The 22854-nt window shown below is 48.1% G+C and overlaps 1 protein-coding gene and 1 non-coding gene across 7 annotated transcripts in view; one reads left to right on the top strand and one right to left on the bottom strand.

Moving 5' to 3' along the window:
* PAX2 (paired box 2) overlaps positions 1 to 22854 on the top strand; it is a 78296-nt gene that overhangs the window by 9309 nt on the left and 46133 nt on the right. For 5 of the 6 annotated variants that reach the window (XM_005888107.3, XM_005888105.2, XM_005888103.2 and 2 more), the window contains exon 4: positions 22364 to 22449. In XM_005888107.3, the coding sequence (XP_005888169.1) occupies positions 22364 to 22449 (86 nt within the window). The remainder of the gene's footprint in view (positions 1 to 22363; positions 22450 to 22854) is intronic. The other variant, XM_070363397.1, reaches the window with a different exon arrangement.
* TRNAG-UCC (transfer RNA glycine (anticodon UCC)) lies at positions 20196 to 20268 on the bottom strand. Its single transcript has one exon. It is a non-coding gene; the product is annotated as a tRNA-Gly (tRNA).

Here is a 22854-nt window from a genome sequence, read left to right as displayed (position 1 = left end):
GGCAACAATCAGCCCATACAGCCAGGGATTTCGATGGGAGCTCGGAAGGGCCCATCTGTCTGCATGAAAACCAATCAATAACTCTGTAACCAGAGCCCTTGTCACAGGGAAATGGACAACACAACAGTTCAATACAGGGGCCACGGGGGGAATTAGCCAAGTGGAGATAGACCAGACAGGAGGAGCCCCTGGAGAAGGGAGACAGGGTGCCTAGTGAAGGGAATATTTGGGAGGGAGTGAGATGGAGCAATGGCTTTGTGTGCATATAAGAAGGAATTATTGTGCAAAGTAGACCCAGGGGACTGGAGGCACCGTTGGAAGCTCGGGTGCTAGGGAACAGTTGGGAAGTGGGCTTGTTCCAGTATGTGAGACAGTGTGGTTGTATATGCGGTGGTGTGTTTGTGGACTAGATCGTTATGCTTGCATAGAAAGAATAGCGATAGTAGTAACTGATGTGGAAGATGAATCAACCTCCCCACTCCCCACCCTCCCCAGCCTGCACTCTCTCCCTCTGAGTCCACACAGGAGTGCCTTAAACCAGGGGCTTCATTTTCTGTCCCCAGCTCCCTAGATCTCCAACTCCAACTGCTCTGAAACTTCACCTCTTAAAGTTCAGGTCTGTTCTTAGCCCTTCCTTATTGCTACCTGGAGTTGGAGTTCTTCTTTTAAGAGGAAACTGTATACTGGAAAGAATTCCTCTCTCACTTCCTGTTCTTTAAAAGAATGTAGTATAGGGTGTGAACCTGGCCTGCCACTTCCCTGAATCCCTGCTGTTCCACCTCACCCCCCACTCCCTCCACCGGCCCTCCCCTAGTCAGATTCTCCAAGGGGGAGTTTCTTGCATTCATGCTGGGGAAACAGGTACAGGTGCAGCCACGTCCAGTGCCACTCATCCAGCCACGTGGGTGAGCCTAGAGAAGAGAGAAGGGCCTCTGGTAGATCTCATGGGTGTGGGACAGTGTCTCACAACCAGTGCCCAGTAACAGGTAAAGTATTGAATGGGTTTAAAATTAAATCACTGTGGGTTTATCTGTCTACCACTGAACTACTGGGTTGAAATGTTTTTCTTCCCGTTGTTTCGGTGCTCTGAAGGTGCAGCTTGAATACATTCATGATGGTTTATGGGCAACAGAGGTTGTGGATTTGTGTGTGTGTGTGCCTACTTGTGTCTGTTCCTTGGTAAATGGGCTCTGAGGTCAAGAGCAGAAAACAGAGGAAGGCCCACACAGCGTGGCCTGCAGTCACAGACAGACTGGACACCTTGTCCCTGGGACCATCAGGCCAATCGTTGATGCGGTCATCAGGCCACTGGGCAACAGTAATAGGGCTGAGGAGTCCTCATTCCAAATTTGGAAAAACTGGGGCCAAGTTTTTCTTCAATTTTTATTTGTACTGTAGCACTCTATTTAGCCCTCAATATGAGGGGCTTTGCTACAGTGATGCTCCTTTATGATAGAGAGCTGTGTAATCCACTGTCCATCTCCACTTTGACACTTGAGTCCCAGCCCTGTAAGCAGAACTAGTAAAGGACCAATTGCAAAAGCAGCTAAGAAGATGCCCTTCCTGGTGCACCCCCTTGCTGCAGAGTTACGGTGCAGTGGCCCATCAAGGCCCACCATGCCCCCAGCAGGAAGCATGGCAGCAGCACTGGGACATGGTCATGGACATAGCTCCCAAGTTCCAGGCCTCAGTTCCAGCCTCCAAATCCTGCCTGAGGAATCCAGGTGCCAGGGAAATAAGGAAGAAGCTAGGGCAGGGCGGGGCGGGGGAGGGGAGGACAGGGCAGAAACAGAGCTGGGAACCAAAGAGGGCTTGGACACCAAACCCCACGGGGCATGATGGCAGAGGCAGATGCTTGGGGTCTGGGCGCAGGGGAGCTATGGAGGGTGTGGGAAACCAGAGGAGGATGACCTGGGACAGGAGAAGAAGAAGCATGGCCCTGTGTAGACCTGGGAGCTCTTTGCTAGGAGGAGAAGGCACGTAGGAGGGAGATGGGCGAGGCTGCGGAGCCAGGCTCCTCTGTGGCTCATCCTCAACAACCACAAAAAGAACTGGACTCTTGTGGGTTTTGAGTGATAATATGATAAGAAGGTATTTGAGTTTTTCATGAGAGAGAAACAGAGTTATTGGCATTCTGAAGAGGCTGGGGTCTATTGTGGGGCTATGCGGGAAGGAAAGCAGTGCCCTGAAGTCCAGACTGGTGACAAACACGTTAGTGGAGCTGCTGTATGGCTGCAGGAGTCGTGAGGACAGGTGCCTCCAGGACCCCACGAGGAAGGTCGGTGGGAGAGCTGAGGAGGCTGGGACAGAGGTGGTGAGAGCCACACAATCAGGAGCTGGATTGCACAGGCCCAGCCTAGAGGTGCTGAGATTTCGCTTTTAAAAACTCTGTGTTGGTCAAATAAAATACATCTCTGGGCATGATTCAGTTCATGGGCCACTGGTCTGCAGCCCCTGGTCTGCGTAACTGGACATAACTTACCTCTTGGCTTCAGACCAGAACTGTCACCTCAGGGTGGGTATCGGGGATGTGACATTTCCAGAGCCCCTGAGTCCTGGAGCCCCTGAGGAAGGGAACGAGTTCTAAGTCCCCATAGCTAGAGGAGGGGAGGGGGTGATGTATGTGGAAAGGGAAGGACAAAAGTAAGAACGAGGAGGAAGAGTGAGGAAGGAGGTGATGAGGCTGAGAGGTGAAAGGCAGAGGCTTGGGACCTGGCTTCGCTGGGCTGGGCTTGCCTGGGACCGAATGTGTGAGAAGGTTGCAGGGAGCCAGAGCTCTGAGCGGCTGGTAGAGCAGGCTGCTGGGGTGGCCTCCAGGAGAGGCTCGGAAGGTTGTTAAGGAGAAAAGGGGAGGCCAGCCTGGGAGGAGAAAGGTGGCGGAGCAAAGGATGTGGTGTGGGAGCTAAAGTCTTAAGGCCTGGAGCCCACGGTTGCCTGTACCAGGGAGCATACCGCAAGGCAGGCGGGCAGCAGCTGCGGGGCTGCTGCAGTGCGGCCACTCCAGCCTGGTCCCTGGCAGGAGGGAGAGTGGGAGGGAAGCCAAGAGGAAGGAAGGGAGGGCCGGCTTCCTGGGTGTTCCAGGTTAGAGCCCCCTCCACCTGGGAGCCCTGGCCACTTGGCTCTGGACTCCTCTGCCTGCTTTCAGCCCGGCACGAACTCCGCTGCAGCGAACCCCTCCCGAAGCCATTCAGGAACAGAGGAAGCCAAAGGACGAGCTGGGTGGCTCCTGGCAGCAGGAGGAGAAAGGGCTGCGAGACAAGCAGCAGGCTGCAAGGGGAGCTGTGCCCACTGTAAGCATAGTCAGTTGGAGAAATGATGAGAAGGACTCAGGAGACTGGAGGAGGGCAGAAGGGAGAGCGCTGGGGCCCTCCAGCGTGAACACACGGGAGCGAGCACTGGGGCAGCTGCCCCCGGGCCTCATGCGCCCTCATGGCCCCAGGGTCTCTGCTGGGTTGGTGAAGGAAGCCTAGGGTGACCAGGAGCCTGTGGGCAGCCCCCAGCCCGACAGGCCCCAGAGATGGTTAGGGAAGAGGCCTTCATTCTGCCCTGTATCCCGTGACCTTTCATCCTAATTCTAGAGGACAAGATGGTGCCCGCCTAGCGTGTGGTAGTGAGAGGGGTTGGTGCGTCTGTGTTGGGGGTCTCCGTGTAGCTCTGTTTTGGAAAGAGTGGGTGGGCTCGTGGCATCTGGCCAAGTCTTGCATTCATGCCCTGGGAAGCTGTCTCAAAGGGCCTGGCATCACCAGGAGCTCTTAAAAGGCTTTAGCTGCCCATCTTGTCCAGTGGGCAACAGCAAACTGGTTTGCCTTTCAGAGGGTTTCCAGCTGAAGGCATTTTTGGTTTTCAGGACAAAAGTCTCTGCCTTCACCAGGATGGCCCGCCTGTTTGGGATGTTGTCTGAAAATCATGGGGTTGATGAGATGGTCAGCATCTCAGTGGGTGGATGAGGGGGGCCCTATTGGGTGCACAGAGGGTCCCAGCACAGTTTAGTCTGTGTGCAGGCACGTGTGCACTTACTCTGCTGGAGGTGAGGGTGTGGAGCCGTGTGCGATGCGGGACCGGTGTGTGTGTGACACGCTACTGGGAATACTAGCAGCAGCTGCTTGGCTGGTGTCTGCTGAGGTCCTCACAGGGAGTGTACATTTAGATAGGGACAAAGGTCAAGCTATTTATCTCCTTTTATCATCTGTGGAGTGGGTACCTCCCCTCCCTCCCCTCATCCCTCGTCCTCTCCTTTCTCTCTCTCTTCCTCAACATTACTCAGGTTAGCTGGTTTGAGTTAGGCGGCGAATCTCAGTAGACTCTAAGGGAAGAGTAAAGAGAATTCGATAGGATCAGGAAGGCCATCGTTCCTCTAGGGACCAAAAGAGGTTTCGTGTTCCGCACACTCTGCTCTGCCTCTCTGGAGGAGCTGACACACCAGGACAGTCGCCTTCCTGCAGACTGTGACTGCGAGAGCCGGAGAAGAGGGCGTATCCCTGGGCTTGAGACTAGGGCTGCCTTTCCTGCTCACCATGGGCCTGGGGAGGAAAGTCTAAGAGAGCCCAGGATGAGAGAGAAAAGTGGTAGAAGAGAGATGGCTGAGATGGAGAGAAGCGAGAGCCAAAGCCTGGCTTTTGACTGAGTATGTGTGTTGGGAAGGGAGTCGGGGGAGTGTCTTTTTTTGGGGGTGGGGATGGGGGTAGAGACTCTGAGATCTTTTAGCCAGTCTGCTGGGCTGATCACTCAGCTCACTGCAGAGGGTACAGCCCTCCTAGAAATTGTGTTCACGCTCACTCTCCCACCCTTTGCCCTCCCAATCCAGCACACGTATGCCTCTTTCCCTACCCTTGTCTCCCTTTAACTTGGCTTTGAAGACACAGTAATTCCTGACCCCAGGGAGACAGCTTGGAGGGCAGTGCAGACTCCTCAAGAGATGGCTTCCCAGGTTGGATACAAAAAAAAAAAGTTGAGAGAAATTCATTTCATGGCCAGTGGCTGCTTAAAAAAGGCGATTCCAGCATACGAATGTGATAAATGTTAACTGAGCATTAATCGCATTAAAGAGGGCCCTATAAACTTTGCATTTCTAATTAAATTCGTCCAGTGATGCTGCCCAAGCGAGTACTCTGGGCCTTTGTTTATGTGGAAAATTAAAATGCAAATACAATGGAATTTATTTCCAGGAGTGGAGTGACGGGCTGGCCCCTCTGGCTACTGGTCTCCCGGCCTGTCAAGCCAGGTAACTGCTCCTTTGGAGGTTCTGTCATCCTTGGGACACATTCTGGTGTGAAGGGAGAGGCCAGAGTTCAAGGTCAAATAGAGTTAGAAATAGAGGGGAAGGTGTGGAAAGAATTGAAAAGGAGAAAAAGACAATAGATAGCCCAGAAATAGAGAAAGAGGCGTTATCCCCATTTCCCACCTTCCCCCTCCAACACCCACCTCTAGGAGAAGGGACCCCAGACGTTGCTTGTGAGTAATGTCCTGACAAGCCTCCCCTGCAGTTCAGGGAAGAAGGGCGGATATGGGAGGGAGAGTTTGGAGAAGCAGCCTTGCCAGCAGATGTGGGCTTGCTCCTCAAAGAACCAAGTGGTCATCAGCAGACAAGGGTCCAGGGCTTGGATTTATCTCCAGCAGTTTGAGGGCCGGCTGCTGTCCACATAATGGTTCCACTGGGCTCTTCCTGCCAGTGCCAAGCGGCATTGACACAGGGCAGTGGAGCATAGAGGCTCTAACTGAGGACGCTGTGCATGCACGCCCGCACGCACGCAGCCTTCTCGAACGTAGGGAGAGCTGATCACTCATGAGAATAAACAAATGTGCCTTGCAGGGAGTCCTTTAGTGCCCTGATCCCTCTGATAAAAGTGGTAACTCTAAATGCTATTGAATGGAACGACCTAAAGTTCCTATTTACCAAAACATAAATTAAGTCGAATAGAGAGAAAACCTGGGCAAGAAACATCATTTGGGTTTATCAGTAGAGACACTGAAAGATTGCTGTGCTGCAGTATGGCTAAGGAAGTTGTAAATAGCATTAAAAAGTAGAGAGGGAAAGAAAATGGAGGTAGGAGAGATGATAAAAGGCAGAGTGCTAAATCACAAATGGGGACACGAACAAAGGCACAAACCAGATTTATGACAAGCTTTGTGTAAGTCGGTGGCTTGGATTGACAGTGCGTAGACATACTACGTACACAGGCATGAGGTGTCCGGAGAGTGGCTGAGGCTGGGTTGGTATGAAGGTGGATTGACCACAACATGAGCTGTCTGTGCCGATGCTGGGGCTGGTCCATCCGCCCTGCCACACAGCAATCTGGTGGGGTAGGGTTCGATAGTCAAGGATACAGTCTTAGGAGGTTTTTGAAGGTCTTTGAGCACATAAGTCTCTGGTGAGCTGGATCCACATTCTAATGGATCTCCAGGGCAGCAGCCCATTCCCGGAACGGAGTCTGCTTGACTAGTTTCATCGAATGGCTGCTGCTCTGCTCCTCTTTAGTCTGTTTTATTCTGGGTTATTCTTTCCCTCTTTAGTGTTCACTTATGTCTCTTAGAAATGCATGAGCACTGGCTGACAAACAGGTTAATGACTGTGGCAACTCCCAAACATCTGGAGGAAAACTCAAACCTTCAGACAATCATCTATAAACGTTGTCAATATGATGCCAAATATCTGGGGATTTAGAGATGTTGGCATGATTGATTGAATTTCTTAGTTTTTATCCAGACACAGCACCAACACCCATTTTCATTTCACTGGTGTTTCATTGTATTGGGAAACACCCATTTTTGGAGGGAAGTATTCTAGGAAACAAAATGTTAGAAAGCATCTTTGATGTATTTGGGTCTCATATCTGGTTTGAAGGGAGTCTGGATTTGGCTTGAAAGTCAAGTGGTGAGCTGGTGGTCAGGAACATTTAATATCTGAGCAAGCATGGCTGCTGGACACTTTCCCCGGAAAATTGCTTGGGAGGGCAAATTACTTTGTCCAAATAAAGCTTAAGCTATTGATAGGCCTGGCTTCATAAGGGAACCCACTGCACCATCTTGGGGCATGTCAAGGTTCTTAAGATGTAATCCATCCTTCATTCGTTCTTTCATTCACCCATTCCGAAAGTCTTTGCTAAGCAAAGACTTATGTGCCAGACATAAACATGTGCAGTACAGAGAACACAAGAAAGGGGGCTCTGGGAAGTGATTGCCAGAGTTTGAATCTAGCTTCCCTTGTTGTTATGTTGTTCAGTTGCTAAGTCTTATCCAACTCTTTGCAACCCCATGGACTCTCGTGTGCCAGGCTTCTCGTCCTTCACTATCTCCCAGAGTTTGCTCAAACTCATGTCCATTGTGTTGATGATCTAGCTCCCCTACTCCTTGGCTCTGTTGTTGTGGGAGTGTCCTCTCTGGACCTCAGTTTCCTTACTCTGATCTAATATGGAAGGTAATCATGTAGCTATAGCACTGCCATAGGTTCTTGTGAAGGTTGAATGCATTATTCCACATAAACCTGCTTAGAATTGCACCTGGCAGATACCAAGTACTCAATAAATGTTAGTTATTATTACAGCAATAGTAATCATCAAGTTATGTGTCTGTCAGTGTACATGAGTTCTGGCTTGTGCATGCATAAACACTGAAATCTTTGAAATAAAAAAGCTTGAGGAGCCAAAAGGATATTCCGTGAACAGAATTGTGTATCATGAATGCCAGTGAGAATTATGGTTCACTGCAAGCCCAGCTGGATTTAAGAAGGGGATCTGCTCTGTGTACTTCCAGAAAAATAGAAACCCTTATGACTGTTATCTGACCATTGAACAGAATTAGTCAGATAATTGCCCCCTTCATCCACTTAGTTTGAGAGCCCAGCCTGTCTGTGTGTGTGTGTGCATGTGTACTTAATGATTGCACACTCCTTCTCTGGAACGAGCCTACGATTGCTTGAGGAGCTGAAGGTTGGCATTTTCTGGGCTTCATGGCATTTTCATGGGTTGTGGTGCTTTGCATTTAGTAGTTTTTTTAAAAGACGAAATGGTTATGGGGGAAAAATCCTTATTTGATGGGTTTGAAGGGTTCCTCCGATTCTTAAATGTCATAGAGGGGAGAGGACAGGGAGATAAATAGAAGGAGGAGGAGAAAAGAGGAGAGAAAATGAAGATAAGGTAAAGGATGAAGAAAGAAGAGAGGAAGAACTGAGCAAACATCTGACAAATTCAAACCAAATCTATCTCCTGTGGCCCTGCATACCTGGATATTCCAGGGAATCATGGGAGGTTGATAATTATTGCAGTTATTCCACCACTAAGGGGTAAAAGAATTTTTAAAAATCAGGAGAAAAAAATCACTTTGGGCTTAAAGTCCTCAGTGTAATGGCTCAAAGTAACTGGACTCTGTGACTTCTCCTACTTAATCTGTGCCCATGAGCAAAAACGAAAACTGACATTTCCTAAACTCATGATATAGTCTGGCTTGCTATCTTTATGGGAAAGCCTGTGGAATAAGTCTGAGGCCCCAAGTTCTCTCTGCCCCTCAGGCCTAGTTTAGGTAAACAAGTCCAGCTCCATGGACTTCTGTAAAATCCATACCAAATGCGATAATATTCACTCCTCTGATTCTTCTCTTATCTCTTCTTTAGTTCCCAATTTAATGCCTAGATTCCATTATTCCTTACTGACACCTATTAGCTGTTAGTCCTGATTTTTAAAATTAGAAAGTAAATATTTTTAGTGAGTTAATAATATTTTAACATGTAAATATTTTTAATATTGAAAGAGCTCAATCATCCTGAATTTTTTTTTTATAATTGCAAATGTATAAGGGCTACCATCTTTCTTTCTGCCTGTTCATCACCTGGGTACAGCCCTCAGTATGGAGATGGGGAGTGGTGAACTCTTATCAATCCCCAACCCCTGCCACTCTCCACAAGGATAGAAAGCCAAGTGCCTTCACACTGCAATTTTTGCACTTCTCTGCCTTAATCACACACACACACACACACACACACACCCCTTGACTTATCTTGGATTGTATTCACATTAACATATGTGGTTATACACATGATTAGGACAATCTTATGGCCACTTTACTTGGTAAGTCCTATGTTTTCAATAATAATAGCTAACAAGTACTTACTACAGTAGGAACTGTTATAAGCATGTTGCATATATTAATTGATTTAAACCTCATAAACAACCTCATAGGGGCTTGCCTGGTGGCTCAGACTGTAAAGAATCTGCCTGCAATGCAGGAGACCTGGGTTCAATCCCTGGGTTGGGAAGACCCCCTGGAGAAGGGAAGGGCAGCCCACTGCAGTATTCTTGCCTGGAGAATCCCATGGACAGAGGAGCCTAGTGGGCTACAGTTCATGAAGTTGCAAATAATTGGACACAGCTGAGCAACTAACATTTTCACTTTCAAACAACCCCATAGGGCTTTATAGGATTGTCTATAGATAATGTAACTGGAATCCAGAGAAGCTGAGTAACTAATTCAGGTCACATGCTAAGTACCACAACTAGGATTTGAACTCCTACAATACTGGCTCTAAAACCTTTGTGCTTTTCCACTACCCCATACTTCGTATCAGCTTTGGATCAAAGGAAGTACAGGCATTCCTTGGGCAGCTCTGTATATTTTGCAGTCTCATGCCCAGGGATGTATTTATACTTCTACTTACAAGCTCAGAACAAAGGCTCTGCACCTAATAGAAAGTCATGCCTAGTATGAGTTTCTGTATTCTTCCCTGGTGTGTGTGTGTGTCCCTGTAAATGTAAGCCACAGCTGAGCCACATCATCTGGGAATGCTGGGAAGGAAGAAGATGCTGATGGCCAGAGTCACAGAGTGGAGTGAACCGGGGATTCTCTGAACTAGAGTTCGTGTTGTTATTCCCATCGGGACTGGGGAGTTTAGTCCCATCCATCCTCCTCTAGTTCTACCAGGGATCTAGATTTTAGACAGGCATAGGGTTTGGCCCTGGGGTTTAACTCTCCAAATTAGACAGATAAAGGGAAGATGGCACCAGAACCTGTGTCACCGTGGTAAGATCAGATCTGTTTCATTGAGCAGAGAAAGCATGTTTCCAAGAATAATAGAACTGTAGAGATGGTCATCAAGAAGAGACTTGTCCTGCATCTCTAGAATCCTCCTCCTGGAAAGGAGCAGGGCAAATGACCAAGCCAGAGTGAACTAAAAAAGCTAAAGGATAGGTCTTCTCACCCACAGCTCCACCAAGAAAGTAATTACCGTATCATACACCACCACCCAGATCCAACATTGTTACTCAACCCACATCACTAAGGAGACACCCATTAACCTAAGCTCTGAGACATACATTATGAAAGAGAAAGATGCTGATATGATCAACGAATGCAATAATTCAAAGCAGAAATACAGACATTGCCACCGAACAATAATCAAATTCCTCCAACTCAGTGTTACACAAAGTGCAGTCACCTTAATACAATACCACAAAACATCAAGTAACAAACCTTAAGCCAACTGCCAGAATGTGTCAGCAATACATGTAACACACACAATTCAAGCACTTCATCCCACTGGCACACCCATGCACAATGTGGCCACCTGAGTGATAGTAAACACTGGTCGGGCACACACGGAGATGGAGCCAGCAGTGCAATACCCAGCCCTCCTGCACACCCAGCAGAGATCATTGCCACCGCCTCCCCAGACCCAGTGCTCTCTGGTCCCCAGCACAGTGCAGCCTGCCAGACAGCAGCTGCGCCCTCCCATCTCTCCAGCAGGTGGATGTGTCCAGACCATCACCTCCAATAAAGCCTCCGGGCTCTCGTTGCTAGTAAGAGAGTAAACTGTCCCCTGAGCCTGCTTCCCGAGACAGGACAAATCAGCGGTCTACTGGTTGGGGTTTAATAAGACTTGGCCGATACTGAAAATGACAGAGCTCCAGGGATGGAGGGCAAGCAAGGTGGCCTGGTAGGGGGCTCGCCAGGCTGGGTGCGGGAATTCCCCTTCCTCCACCAAGCCCTGCCTCCTGTGGCCATTCCAGAGCCGAAGCCCTCTTGCTGGGTGTTCACTGAGTATGGATTCAGTCTGCAAGCAATTTTAATATTTCTTCAGGGACTTTCCAGCAACAGCACAAGTCATTAATTCACCCTCCCAAATTGCTTATTCAATAGCAGGAACATGGCTCCTGAATAAAGTCCCAGAATTTATGTGACTTGCACGAGTCAGGAGGTCAAACAACTGTTATGGAGCGAAGTTAAAAATCCAAATAAAATATTGACACTTTTTTGGGGAGGGGGAGGGGGGAGTAAAGGTATTTAAAATAGGTTTTTGTTGTAATGCCCCCAGGATAAAGAATGGAAGGAGACTGAAGACAAGTAGGAGTTTATAAAATCAATGGAATTTATTGCACATCTACTTGGCATTTAATAATTCTCTCATTTCCACAGTCCCCCACCCCCACCCCATCCTGGCCATGGACAGAAAGATACACAGGTATACAAATGCACATTTATGCACATCAATATCGGTGCACAGACCAATATAAAAACACAGTTGTGACGTGAGCATCTGAAACACCTTGGGAAGAGAACAGTGATGTGTGTGGAGTCATGTATGACTGTGGCTTACAGATTTGACAGAAAGGCATAACTGGGCAGAATTCATGAGGGGAGTTTTGATAAATATATCCAGTATTATAAATCTTGGATCAATGCATTAGAGCAGACATGAATATAAAGATACAGTAATCATAGAAATAGTTTCTAGAAACTGACAAACACATTTGTATTCAGCATCGCCACAGAATTGTGTACATGATTGGGAAAGTAGACAGATAAGATAGATAGATAGATACAAAGAATTTAGAAAATCTATCCCTCCAACCTACCAATGTATTCATGTATAAAATACAGTGAAACCACAACCACTTAACCTGAAATTGAGGCTAACACAGACAGGATGCTTATCAAATACAACCGTGGCACGTGCACAGGAGAGGGTAGGTATGTTTAGAGTTACAGCTACCTTCAGTCTCTGTTTATTGTCTACACGTGCATTTGCACAACTGTCCAGATCATGGATTTGAAAAGACTGAAGGAAAAAAATTTGCTTATGCCCAAACAGCTAATAAAAAGAAATATTAATAACAAAAATGTCCAGAAGAGGTGATATGGTTCGGCCTATAGACATTGGAGTCACAGACCCAAAGTCTGGCTCCAGTGCTGTTAAGCACATGACCTTGGGCGAGGTGCTTAGCCTCTCTGTTGTCTCCTTAGGAAAATAGAAAACGTCTCCATCTGAGAGAGTTATAGTTAGGATTTGGATAAGAAAATGCATTTGTTATAATGCTTGTCATATAATGAGTATGAAATAAATGATACTTATTGCTTTTACTATTTTTATATGCACTCTTCTATCCAGGCCCAGTGTCTCATAGATTTTACCACCTGTTCTTGATCTGACTGACTTATTCTACCTAGTGTTTAGCAACATGGGTTTTGGAGTCAGGCTCCCAAGTTCAAATATCCTGGCTCTGGTACTTAACAGCTGTGTGACCTTTGGCAAGTTACACAACCTCTCTGAGCCTCAGCTTCCATTTCTGCAGAACAGGATAATAGTCTTCATAAGGAGTTGTGAAAAACAAAGAATCCATTTACTCAGCAGAGTGCCTTGGCACATAGCGAACATATATTAGTTCACTATGTCCCTTAAGATTATGTTATTGTTATTTTTAATAGTAATAACATTCACTTGCTATTCAACAAGTAGTTTTTAAGTACTTATACCATGCCAAGCACTGTTGCTAAGTGCGGGAAATACAATAGTGAGAAAAATAGGCGTCACATGTGACCTTACAGAGCTCAGAGTCCAGAGGAGGACTCACTGTGGATTGAGTAAACAAAAAAACAGGTTTCAGCTCTGTGCTGGACCCTACATGGGAGAGGGGATCAGAGAGAAATAGGTTGGAAAACCAGAGCAGAGCCAGATTGGGAAACATTCTGAAGGCCAGGTTGAGGAATTTTAAATTTATCCTGTAGGTAATAGGAAGCAATAGTTGAGTTTAGCCACATCACATTCTTTCAGGAGCAGGCATAGAGAGACCAATGGATTGTTTTTGAATATGGAGTAAGAAGGTGAGCAGTGGGAGGGTCCAGAGGCAGACCAGGCAGCAGCTAGCAGGTCCCACCTTGGCTGCTGCTGCTGAAGACCTCTCCTCTCCAGGCTCCCTTCTGCTTGCCTATGGAAGGCTGGGAAGGATGGATAGGGATGTCTTGTCCCTGCAACGAGTCTACAGGGACCCCTTTCACCATCACATTAGGCAGTCTTGTAGCCGCTGGACTGTGCGGTGGACAGCTGGTAGACCCGAACTCTAGCCCAGGGCAGTCCTGACAGATGAGGGCATGCCCGGTGGTGAGAGGAGCTAGTCTGGTCACGCTCTGAGCTTGGCATGCACTGCAGACTGGTTTCCAAATGGTTAGTTAATCACATTGCCCCTTAATTTTTAAACCTATGCATATCTTGAAGCTAAATCAATCCATATGCTTACCATTCATCATATAAACCGTCACTATTGCCCCCTTGGGCCAGCCCCATGGCCCATCTAGCCTGGTAAATTGTATCTGGCCTGGGCTCCCAGGGACACGTGGTAGAAGGATTATCATCCTCAGTGCCAGTCTTAGGAAGCTAAACTGATGCAGAAAGTATGCCTGGCATCTAAGCAACCCACTGGGAACCCATCAGCCTGGGAAGGTACCAAAAACTATTTTGAAATTATATTTATTTGTGGCTTATTGTTTGTTTCCACAGAGGAACTGATAGCCTCTTGAGTTTTGTTTACTGTGTCAGATGGAGTCAGAATTAGCTGATGAGGGAGACGTGCATTGCTAGAATGTGAGTAAGAAACCTTCAACTCACTAAGATGTTCTCTCAGCTCTCTCGAGAATGGTTTCCTTACCCCTTGGCTTAAGCTAGGTTTCTCAAATATCAGAGAGTTTAAGAGTAATCTAGAGAATTTCTTAAATACAGATTTCTGAGCCCAATCCCATCAGCAATTCTAAATGCATAAGGTAAGGTCTGGAGGAGGTTCCAGGGATGTGCATGTTAGCATGCACCCCAGGGGATTCTAATGCCAGTGGCTCAAGGATGGTAGTTTGGGGACAACTTTCTGTAAGCATTTAGGTAGGACTGTCATCTCTTGGAGCTCAGTTATGACCTCTGAGAAGTAGCAAAAGAGGCAGAAACTCTTAACACATTTAGGGGAAACCTGTGTATTCTAATTATATCCGTACTGCAGCCAGAATGGAAGGGCCTGCCCTCAGGTTCCACTCATCAGGGGCTGTTCTCATGCACAGAACCCTGCCTGCCATATGGTCAGTTGTCCAAACTGAAACCTGAGGGGCATGCAAGCGGGTGTGGGCAAACAACTCTAAACTCTGCACCAAATGTAGAGCCTGAGCCTAGGAGAAGAGAGTTCATGTGAAGGACTTCCAGGCTACCCACGGGGAGGGCTGGGTGGCTACCGTCTGCTTTTGGTGCCTGTGGGGAGGAGGGGATGAATTTCAGTTCTTCAGTTCCTGGGATGTACAGAGTGGAGAATGTCAGTTTCTTAGAGTTCTCAGGAGTAGGGAGACGTAGGAACTGTTCTGGGGAAGGGCAAAATTTTCCTGAATAATCTATGAGATCTCAGTTGAGGTTCTGCCATGAAAAGTCTCCAGCTGTTTTTGTAGCTCAAATTTGCCTCAGGGCAGAGCCAGGGACTCCTGCCCACTGAAGGCAGCTCTCAAAGGCCTGAGTTAAATCAATTACCTGCATTCGTTGTGCAAAATAGCCTTTGCTGAAGCAAATATTTTGTGCTCTTGAATGATCCAGCCTGTAATACCCGGGCAGCTCAAAGTCACTGGTAGAGGCCCCTCCCACCATCATTTTCTTAACAATCAGTGGGGCCAGCTAGTCTGAAACATTCTTTACCTTGGAGTTCCTTTGATTTACTCAATCAGGAAAGACTTTCCCCATACCAGAGGTGAAACATTTTCTGCAAACCTCTAGAAGTAGGCAACTGAAACTGGTTTATATATGTACACGGTTTATATATGTACACAACACATGTATGTTAATACTTGACTTGTTGCTCCAAAGACACTTTCAGCAAATCAGCGATATGACCAGGCCCTGGGCCAACCTGTGGTTCTACTAAGAAGTACTTCCAAAGTGGAGAAAGCAGTCTGTTCTAGGTAGCTGGGCAGGCTTTTGTGGGGACATGCTTGGAGGTCCCGTGTGTGTATCATGCTGTCAGCAGCTGGTTCCAGCAGGCGTTATACTCCCATTTTATAGAAAGGAATGCTAAATCCCAGGGAGTCCCTTATCCTTCGTTTCTCAAAACACAATAGAACAAGAGAACAGAACCATGGAATCCTGGGCTTTGGGGTATCTCTTTCCTGGAGGCAGTATGTTTTCATGGTTAAGGGTAGGGGTCTTGGGGTTAGTCTGCCTGAATTAAAACCCCAGATTTTCCGTTTCTTAAATAGGTAACTTTAGGCAAGTTATAATATGCCTTATATGCAAAATGTGTTGTTGTGAGGATTAAATGAACTGTTTGTTTTAAGCACTTAGAACATTGTTTTTTCTTGTTTAGTCGCTCATTCATGTCCAACTCTTTGTGACTGCATGGACCGTAGCCCTCTAGCTTTCTCTGTCCATGGGATTTTCCAGGGAAGAATACTGGATTGGGTCACCATTTCCTTACCCAGGGGAACTTCCTGACCCAGGGATTGAACCCACATCTCCTGCATTGGCAGGCAGGTTCTTTACCACTGAGCTACCTGGGTTTAGCTCATAGTAAATACTCAGTAAACAATAGGTTTTTATTACTGGAGTCTCTGCTAAGGAAGCACTGCTCCCAGAAATCCTGAGCAGCCCAGCCCTGGAAATGCTGCCACCTGACTCCCTCCAAGGTGAGCTGTCTGAGCTCACCTCAATGCTAATAGGGCCTCTTCTTGTCTCCACCTCAGGGGGAGTTTTTGCACACCATTTATTATCATATAATATAATGCAATATAATATCATACATAACATAACATAATATGATGGGTAGGTTAACTTGGAAACCCTGAGGCGGACCGTGGATGGATGGATAGATGAATAGATACATTTGTACTAAGTATACATACATTATATCATTCTATTGATTTGTAAAAAGTTCCCGGTCTGCCTGGCTGTAATGAGATTTTTGAACTTTGCGTGGCGATCAATGAGAGGAATATTATTGGCCTGGAGAATTGATATACCTGCTCTCAGTGGCTTGTTCTGCTCCCAGGCTGCCCCGGCCCCCCAGGTGTACGATTCCAGCAGACACTTAACCTTTTTTACAGTGTCATCAGGCTAAAAGGAATCTAATAGTGACACAGGACTTGTGCTCAGCACTCTGCCACTATTGCTTTCCTGTCACAAATAATTTATAGCCTTCCATTTCCATCCCCGAGCCTGCACCCCAGCCCTGCCTCCCGCTTTCCCCCAGCTCCCAGGAATCAATAAGCTCACACAGCCACAGTGGGACTTCAGGGTGCCAAGAGACAGACGGACAGACATAGAGAAGGGAGACAGAGAAGGGGCAGAGATAGGAAGGGGAGAGAGAGAATGAGATGCAGAGGAAGGAGGAGGAAGAGGAGGAAGAAAATCAGAACAGGAGTGAAGAATCCCCCCCAGTGCTTTCTTAGAGTCGAGAGTGTCTTTCTTTCTTCGTGAGTTTAACAAACTGTTAATGGGAGCCTCATTACCTGATTTCATGCTAACTGACAGAGCAGTTGAGATTGGGTTTTTTGTGTTTTTTTTTTAATTTGGTTTGGTTTGGTTTTAAATTTGTTTATTTATTTAGGCCATAACTGCAGGGTATGCAGGATCTTAGTTCCCTGACCAGGGATTGAACCCGTACTCCCAGGAGTGGAAGCAGAGTCCTAATCACTGGACCACCAGGGAAGTCCCCCTCATGAGACTCTTTGGATCTCCAGCATGGCCAGGGGTGGAGACCTCCTGGGAATTTAACCAAAGAGGGAGGGACTTCACCTGCCTTGTCCTCCTTTACTCCAAAGCTCTACCACAAACCCATGGCATCTTTGGGTCCTGAGGGAACTGCTGCTCCTACTGTCTATGGACCCTTCCCAGCGCTGCCAGACGGGGCCCCCAGTCTGTCTTCCCAAGAGTCTCTGACGCATCTCTTGTCGGGTCAGGCTTGACACCTGCTGCTCCTGTTTCCTGTCTTCTCAGTGCGCCTCCCAGGGTCCTGGAAGCAGCTGCGTTGACCAGGCTGGGGCAGATGGGCCTCAGTGGCCTCCTCGCCTGCACCTGGTTTAGCCCCTCCATAGAGAGCAGCCTGGCCTGGGGGTCACCCACAGGAATAATAGTAGTAGTAGTTGCAGTTATAGTTAGCATTTATTGAGCCAAGCATCACACTAATCATTTTACAGGAATTATCCTATTTAACCCCCACAGCAGTCCTATGAGGTAGATAGTGTCATCTTATTTTACAGATGAGAGAATGAGAAACACCTGGGATTCATTCCACAGACAATAAGTAACAGAACTGGGACTTGGGCTCAGGCAGACTGAGCCCGGAGCCCACCCTCTACTCCCCTTTGCTCTACTCACAGCCTCATGAGTGGAGATGCTGAGTACTTGCAGGTCCTGTGCTGAGCCAAGGAGAACTCCAGGAGGTTCCCTGGAAGGTGGGGGAGAAAGAACATCCCTGTCAAGGAAAGTGTGCCTGGAGGAGAAGTGGAGAGCAGGTACCCCGGCAGGGCAGGCTTTCTGCAGGAAATGGCACCTCCCGGCCCCCAGTAAATGTGCTCAGAACTCCTGACTGTCTCCTCCAAGGATGCATGTGTGGGAACTTGACTTTCCAGGCCAACTCTGCCTGGAGCTGTGGGGGCTACAGATGTGTTTGGCTGTCTTATGGGGCCAAGAATGAAAAAGAATTGAAGGAACAGAAGGAGAAACAGGGGGAAGTAGTGTCAGGCAGTCACCCAAAGCAACCTCTGTATCCATTTAACCCTTAGGGATATTCCCATGAGTCATTGGGTTGTGTATGGGATGCAGGAGGGTGATGGATGGCCATCAGGTTTCCACAGTCCTGGTCCTTAAATTCTGAGATCTAGCTTTGGGGACTGGTGAGTGTCCACCGCCTGGGGGGCATGGATGGACATTAGTAAGTCACAGCAGGCATCCTGCCCAGTTCCTCTCCTGTGCACCACCAAGCCGCTGTCAGGAAGTAGTGATTTTCCATCACTTGCTGCCTCAGCTAAATCTGCACCAGCGCCCCAGGGGTCAGAGGCTCTGGGTAACAAAGACAGCAGCTGCATGAGGCCACCCGGTTGTCTGTCTCACCCAGCCTCAGTCTGGGGGCTCCCTCTGTCCACAGCTCATCAGCCCTCAAATCAGAGCCACTTACCAGCCCCCTGAGACCCCAGAAACTTTTTGCTGCAGTGAATTAGGAGCAGCTGCTTTGAGTTGCTCAGCCTCTAGACTTCTCCTGTAGACCAGACTACACTGCCCTTAGCAACTGTCAGGTCTTTGCCATCATGATCATGCTCCAAACCCAGAAACTCTGGGCCACATCACCATATGCCATTTCTCGCTGCCTCCTCCCTGTGCCCACCATTCTGTTCTCTCCTTCTTCTGCCTTGTCTGGCGGTCACCCACATTCTCTTTGGCAACTTCAGCCTCTCCTTCTTCATCAGTTCTTTCTCCTTGGCCTACAGACATGTCCAGGCCCTTCCTGCCCTGAACAGGCTTCCCTCCACTCACCTGCTTTCTTCAGCTTCCACACATCTCTCTCCTTTTCTACAAACTTCTGAAGCAATGATCTATTTCATTGCCTTCCTCTCCTCTTGTCCACTCCCAAATCTCTTCCTGTCTGGCTTCTGCCTTAGTTGCTTTATTTATTTATTTTTTTAATTTTATTTTATTTTTAAACTTTACATAATTGTATTAGTTTTGCCAAATATCAAAATGAATCCGCCACAGGTATACATGTGTTCCCCATCCTGAACCCTCCTCCTCCTCCCTCCCCATACCATCCCTCTGGGTCGTCCCAGTGCACTAGCCCCCAAGCATCCAGTATCGTGTATCGAACCTGGACTGGCAACTCGTTTCTTACATGATATTTTACATGTTTCAATGTCATTCTCCCAAATCTTCCCACCCTCTCCCTCTCCCACAGAGTCCATAAGACTGTTCTATACATCAGTGTCTCTTTTGCTGTCTCGTACACCGGGTTATTGTTACCATCTTCCTAAATTCCATATATATGCGTTAGTATACTGTATTTATGTTTTTCCTTCTGGCTTACTTCACTCTGTATAATAGGCTCCAGTTTCATCCACCTCATTAGAACTGATTCAAATGTATTCTTTTTAATGGCTGAGTAATATTCCATTGTGTATATGTACCACAGCTTTCTTATCCATTCATCTGCTGATGGACATCTAGGTTGTTTCCATGTCCTGGCTATTATAAACAGTGCTGCGATGAACATTGGGGTACACGTGTCTCTTTCCCTTCTGGTTTCCTCAGTGTGTATGCCCAGCAGTGGGATTGCTGGATCATAACTCAGTTGCTTTATTGAGACCACTCTCACAACGTCATTAGTGGTCACCCAAAATCCCCAAATCTGTGCCTCTTCTTATTTCCAGTTCCCTTCAAACTTTATGTCACCATGGATGGTGTCATCATGGAGGCTGTGTGTTATGTTCTCCTTCTGGAAGTGTTCTTCTCTGTTGACTTGGTTAACACTACGTGATCCTGGTTCTGCCATTTCCTGTATGACCAATTCTGAGTGCTGTGCAAGGTCAGGTTCTTTTCCTTAGCCTCTGTTAGGAGATGTCCTCCAGGGACTCCTCCTTAGGCCTCTCATCCCAACCAACATGCCCTTCTTTGACAGTCTCCTAAATCTGTGTCTGCTGTTCTGGGTAGTGAACAATCTTCCACCTGGGCACTCACCTGCCTCCTCAAATGAGGCATGTCAAGGACCAGCCAGTCACCATGTTGCGTTCCTCTTCCTGAGAGCTGGACAAACCACCAGCCTTCCAGTTACGCACCACTGTGGTTTCAGAGCCGCAGACTAGTGGAGTCATGGTTGACTCCAGTTAGTTGCCAAATCCTGGCCATTCTGCCTTTACTGTGTCTTGCAAATTCTTCCTTCTTTCTCTTTTTTTTGGTGGGGGGGCACCCTGAGTGGCTTGTGGGATCTTAGTTCCTCGACCAGGGATTGAACCTGGGCCCTCAGCAGTGGAAGCACCGAGTCCTAACCACTGGACCACCAGGGAATTCCCTTTTCCCCCTCCTTTCCTTCTCTTTTCTGAGACCAGCCCCTTATGGCCTTGTGCCTGACTGTTGCTTTACCTGCATCGGTTTGTACCTGTCTCCTTTCGTTTAGAAATCACTCATGGCTTAAGACCCTGTAAACCTGGTTCCTAACAATGTAACCTGGAGGTCTAACAACGTAATGAGAAGTACACATTTTAGACTGAATTCCACCCCTGCCCTTAGCCCTCCACTTTAGCCTCTGCTAGGAGATGTCCTCCAGGGACTCCTCCTTAGGCCTCTCATCCCAACCAACACGCCCCTCTTTGACAATCTCCACTGACAAGCTGACAGTGTAATCTTCAGAAAGCCCCTTAACCTCTTTGAGTTTTGACTTTAAGTCTGCAAAATGAGGATAATAGTATTGCTTTGAAGATTGTTATGAGAATTAAAAATTTTATAAGTACAGTAATAAAGGCACATAGTAGACACTCAATAAATAGAAAAATCACTGCTGTCATCATTACTTCCAACTTTTCAGCCTCATTTCCTCTTAGTCCCTTACATCCCTCCAGCGTTCCTGGATAGGCATTACCGCCTCACCCCCTGCTCCCTTCCTGGCTTTTCTTTCCCCCTCCTCCAGCATCTGCTTATAACGTCCTCTTTCCCACTTCTTTGTTCACATTAAAAGCGTGCTATTTTTCACTGGGGAAAGAGACCTTAGAGAGCCTGTCATCTATCCTCTTTACCTTATAACTGAAGAAACTGAGGCCTGGAAGGAAAATGATGAGGCCAAGGCTATGCGGCCAATTAATGGCAGAATCAAGATTTTAGACATGTAGCCCAGTGACTTTTCCACTATCCTCTGTGCCTTTGGCTCGTCTGTGTGTGTGTGTGTGTGTGTGTGTGTGTGTGTGTGTGTGTATTCAGCCTTACACTGCTTGGAGGCTCTACATCAAATTCCAGATTCCACCTCCTCAGTGTCTTTTTTCCCATTCCCCTTCCTCTGCCCCAGGCACAGCAGGTGACTCCTCTCCTGCATCTTCCTGGTACTTACTGCCTGTTCCCTCCCTCAGGGTGACTTAGGTTTCTCAGGGTGTGACCTCCCTACCCAATTTTATTACCAGTCCTGGGAGGCAGAGACCTTATCTTGGCCACCTGCGAGTGTTCCAGTCCATGCACAGCTTGTGACTCACCTGGCCAGTTGAGATGAACTTGGCTCACACACCTCTCTGCAGGGAGGGGGACTTGCCTTCAGAAAAGTGGCTTCCAAGGGCACCTGATGGACCAGTGGGTGGAGGGAAATGTTCCTCGATGCTGGCCCTAGGGTTGGTCTTTTGCGTCCCTGAGCCCTGGGCCCTTGGATCACTGACAGGCCTCAGCCCTGCAATGTTGGATCTGGAGCCCTCACCCCCACCCTCACCTGGAGTGCATGGGGAAGGCACCAGTCTCTTCACCCAATCAGGTAAAGAAGCTGAGATTCAAGTAACGCCTCTGGGAAGGAGGCCAGTGTGCCAGCGAGCTGGGCAGCAACAGGACTTTGTGGGGAGTGAAAGCACTGAATGGTTCAAGGAGTTGCTCAGGGCCTGACAGGGACTGTGTGCTGTGTTGGAACCCTGGAGACGAAAGGGTTACTGTGACCCAGCCCTTCCCTGACTCTGTCTTTAGCTCAGGAAATGGGGAGATGTCACCCCCTCCCTGATCCTGGAGGACTGTGATACAGTCCCAATAGGAAAGCCAGCTCCAAAATGATCTCCAGAAGGGAAGGGTGGACAGCGAGTCACCAGGGCAACTCCCAGAAAAGGGAAGGAGGCTGTGGTCTGCTCGCTCCACTACCCTGATCCTTGCTACCAGACATCAAACGGCAATTTGATCAATGCACTGCAGGATAGAATGCAGACTGCCTTGGCCCAGGGATGCGCTGAACCTGGATCCGCAGAGCCAACAGGAGGGCAAGCTCCTGCCTTGCAGCAGTCAGGAAGGGCGGGGGTGCAGAGAGCAGCTGAGGGAGGAGGGAGCTAGGGAGCTCGGGGGAGCCACCTCCATACGGCTTGGCTGGAGCTGGCCAGGGCATCAGAGGGCATGTGACGTGTGATGCTGTTGGTGATGCTGTTGCAGGATCATCCGGACCAAAGTTCAGCAGCCTTTCCACCCAACGCCGGATGGAGCCGGGACTGGAGTGACTGCCCCTGGCCACACCATTGGTAAGAGGACTTAGGGAAGGGGGAATGCTGGGCCCCCTGAGAGCTGGGCAGTGCAGCTCCAGCCCTGGGGAATGCACACTGTCTGAGGCCCAAGGCCTGCGCTCTCTAGAGGTGCAGGATCTGCCTGAGAGACCAGCTCACGAGGACCGCGCTCTGCCTCCTGCCCGCATCTCCTTGCCTTTATCAGTCTGTGTGTCTGTCTCTCTCCCTCCCTTTTCTCTAGCTTTCCTTCTCCTTCCCATCCTCCTCCTGCTCCATCTCTTGTTCTCTGTCCTTCTCTCTTTCATGTCTACTTGCTTATTCCATTTTTGTTTTGTTAATTTTTAAGATTCTCCTCCTCTCTTCTCTCCCCCTCTGTCTTCTCTCCTCTTTCTCCCCCTTCTGCCTTTCCCTCTCCTCTCCTCT

Source organism: Bos mutus, chromosome 26, assembly GCF_027580195.1.
Source record: "Bos mutus isolate GX-2022 chromosome 26, NWIPB_WYAK_1.1, whole genome shotgun sequence".
NCBI classification, from domain to species: Eukaryota; Metazoa; Chordata; class Mammalia; order Artiodactyla; family Bovidae; genus Bos; species Bos mutus.
Note: the sequence above shows the minus strand (reverse complement) of the source record. Positions and strands in the feature narration are given on the sequence as shown.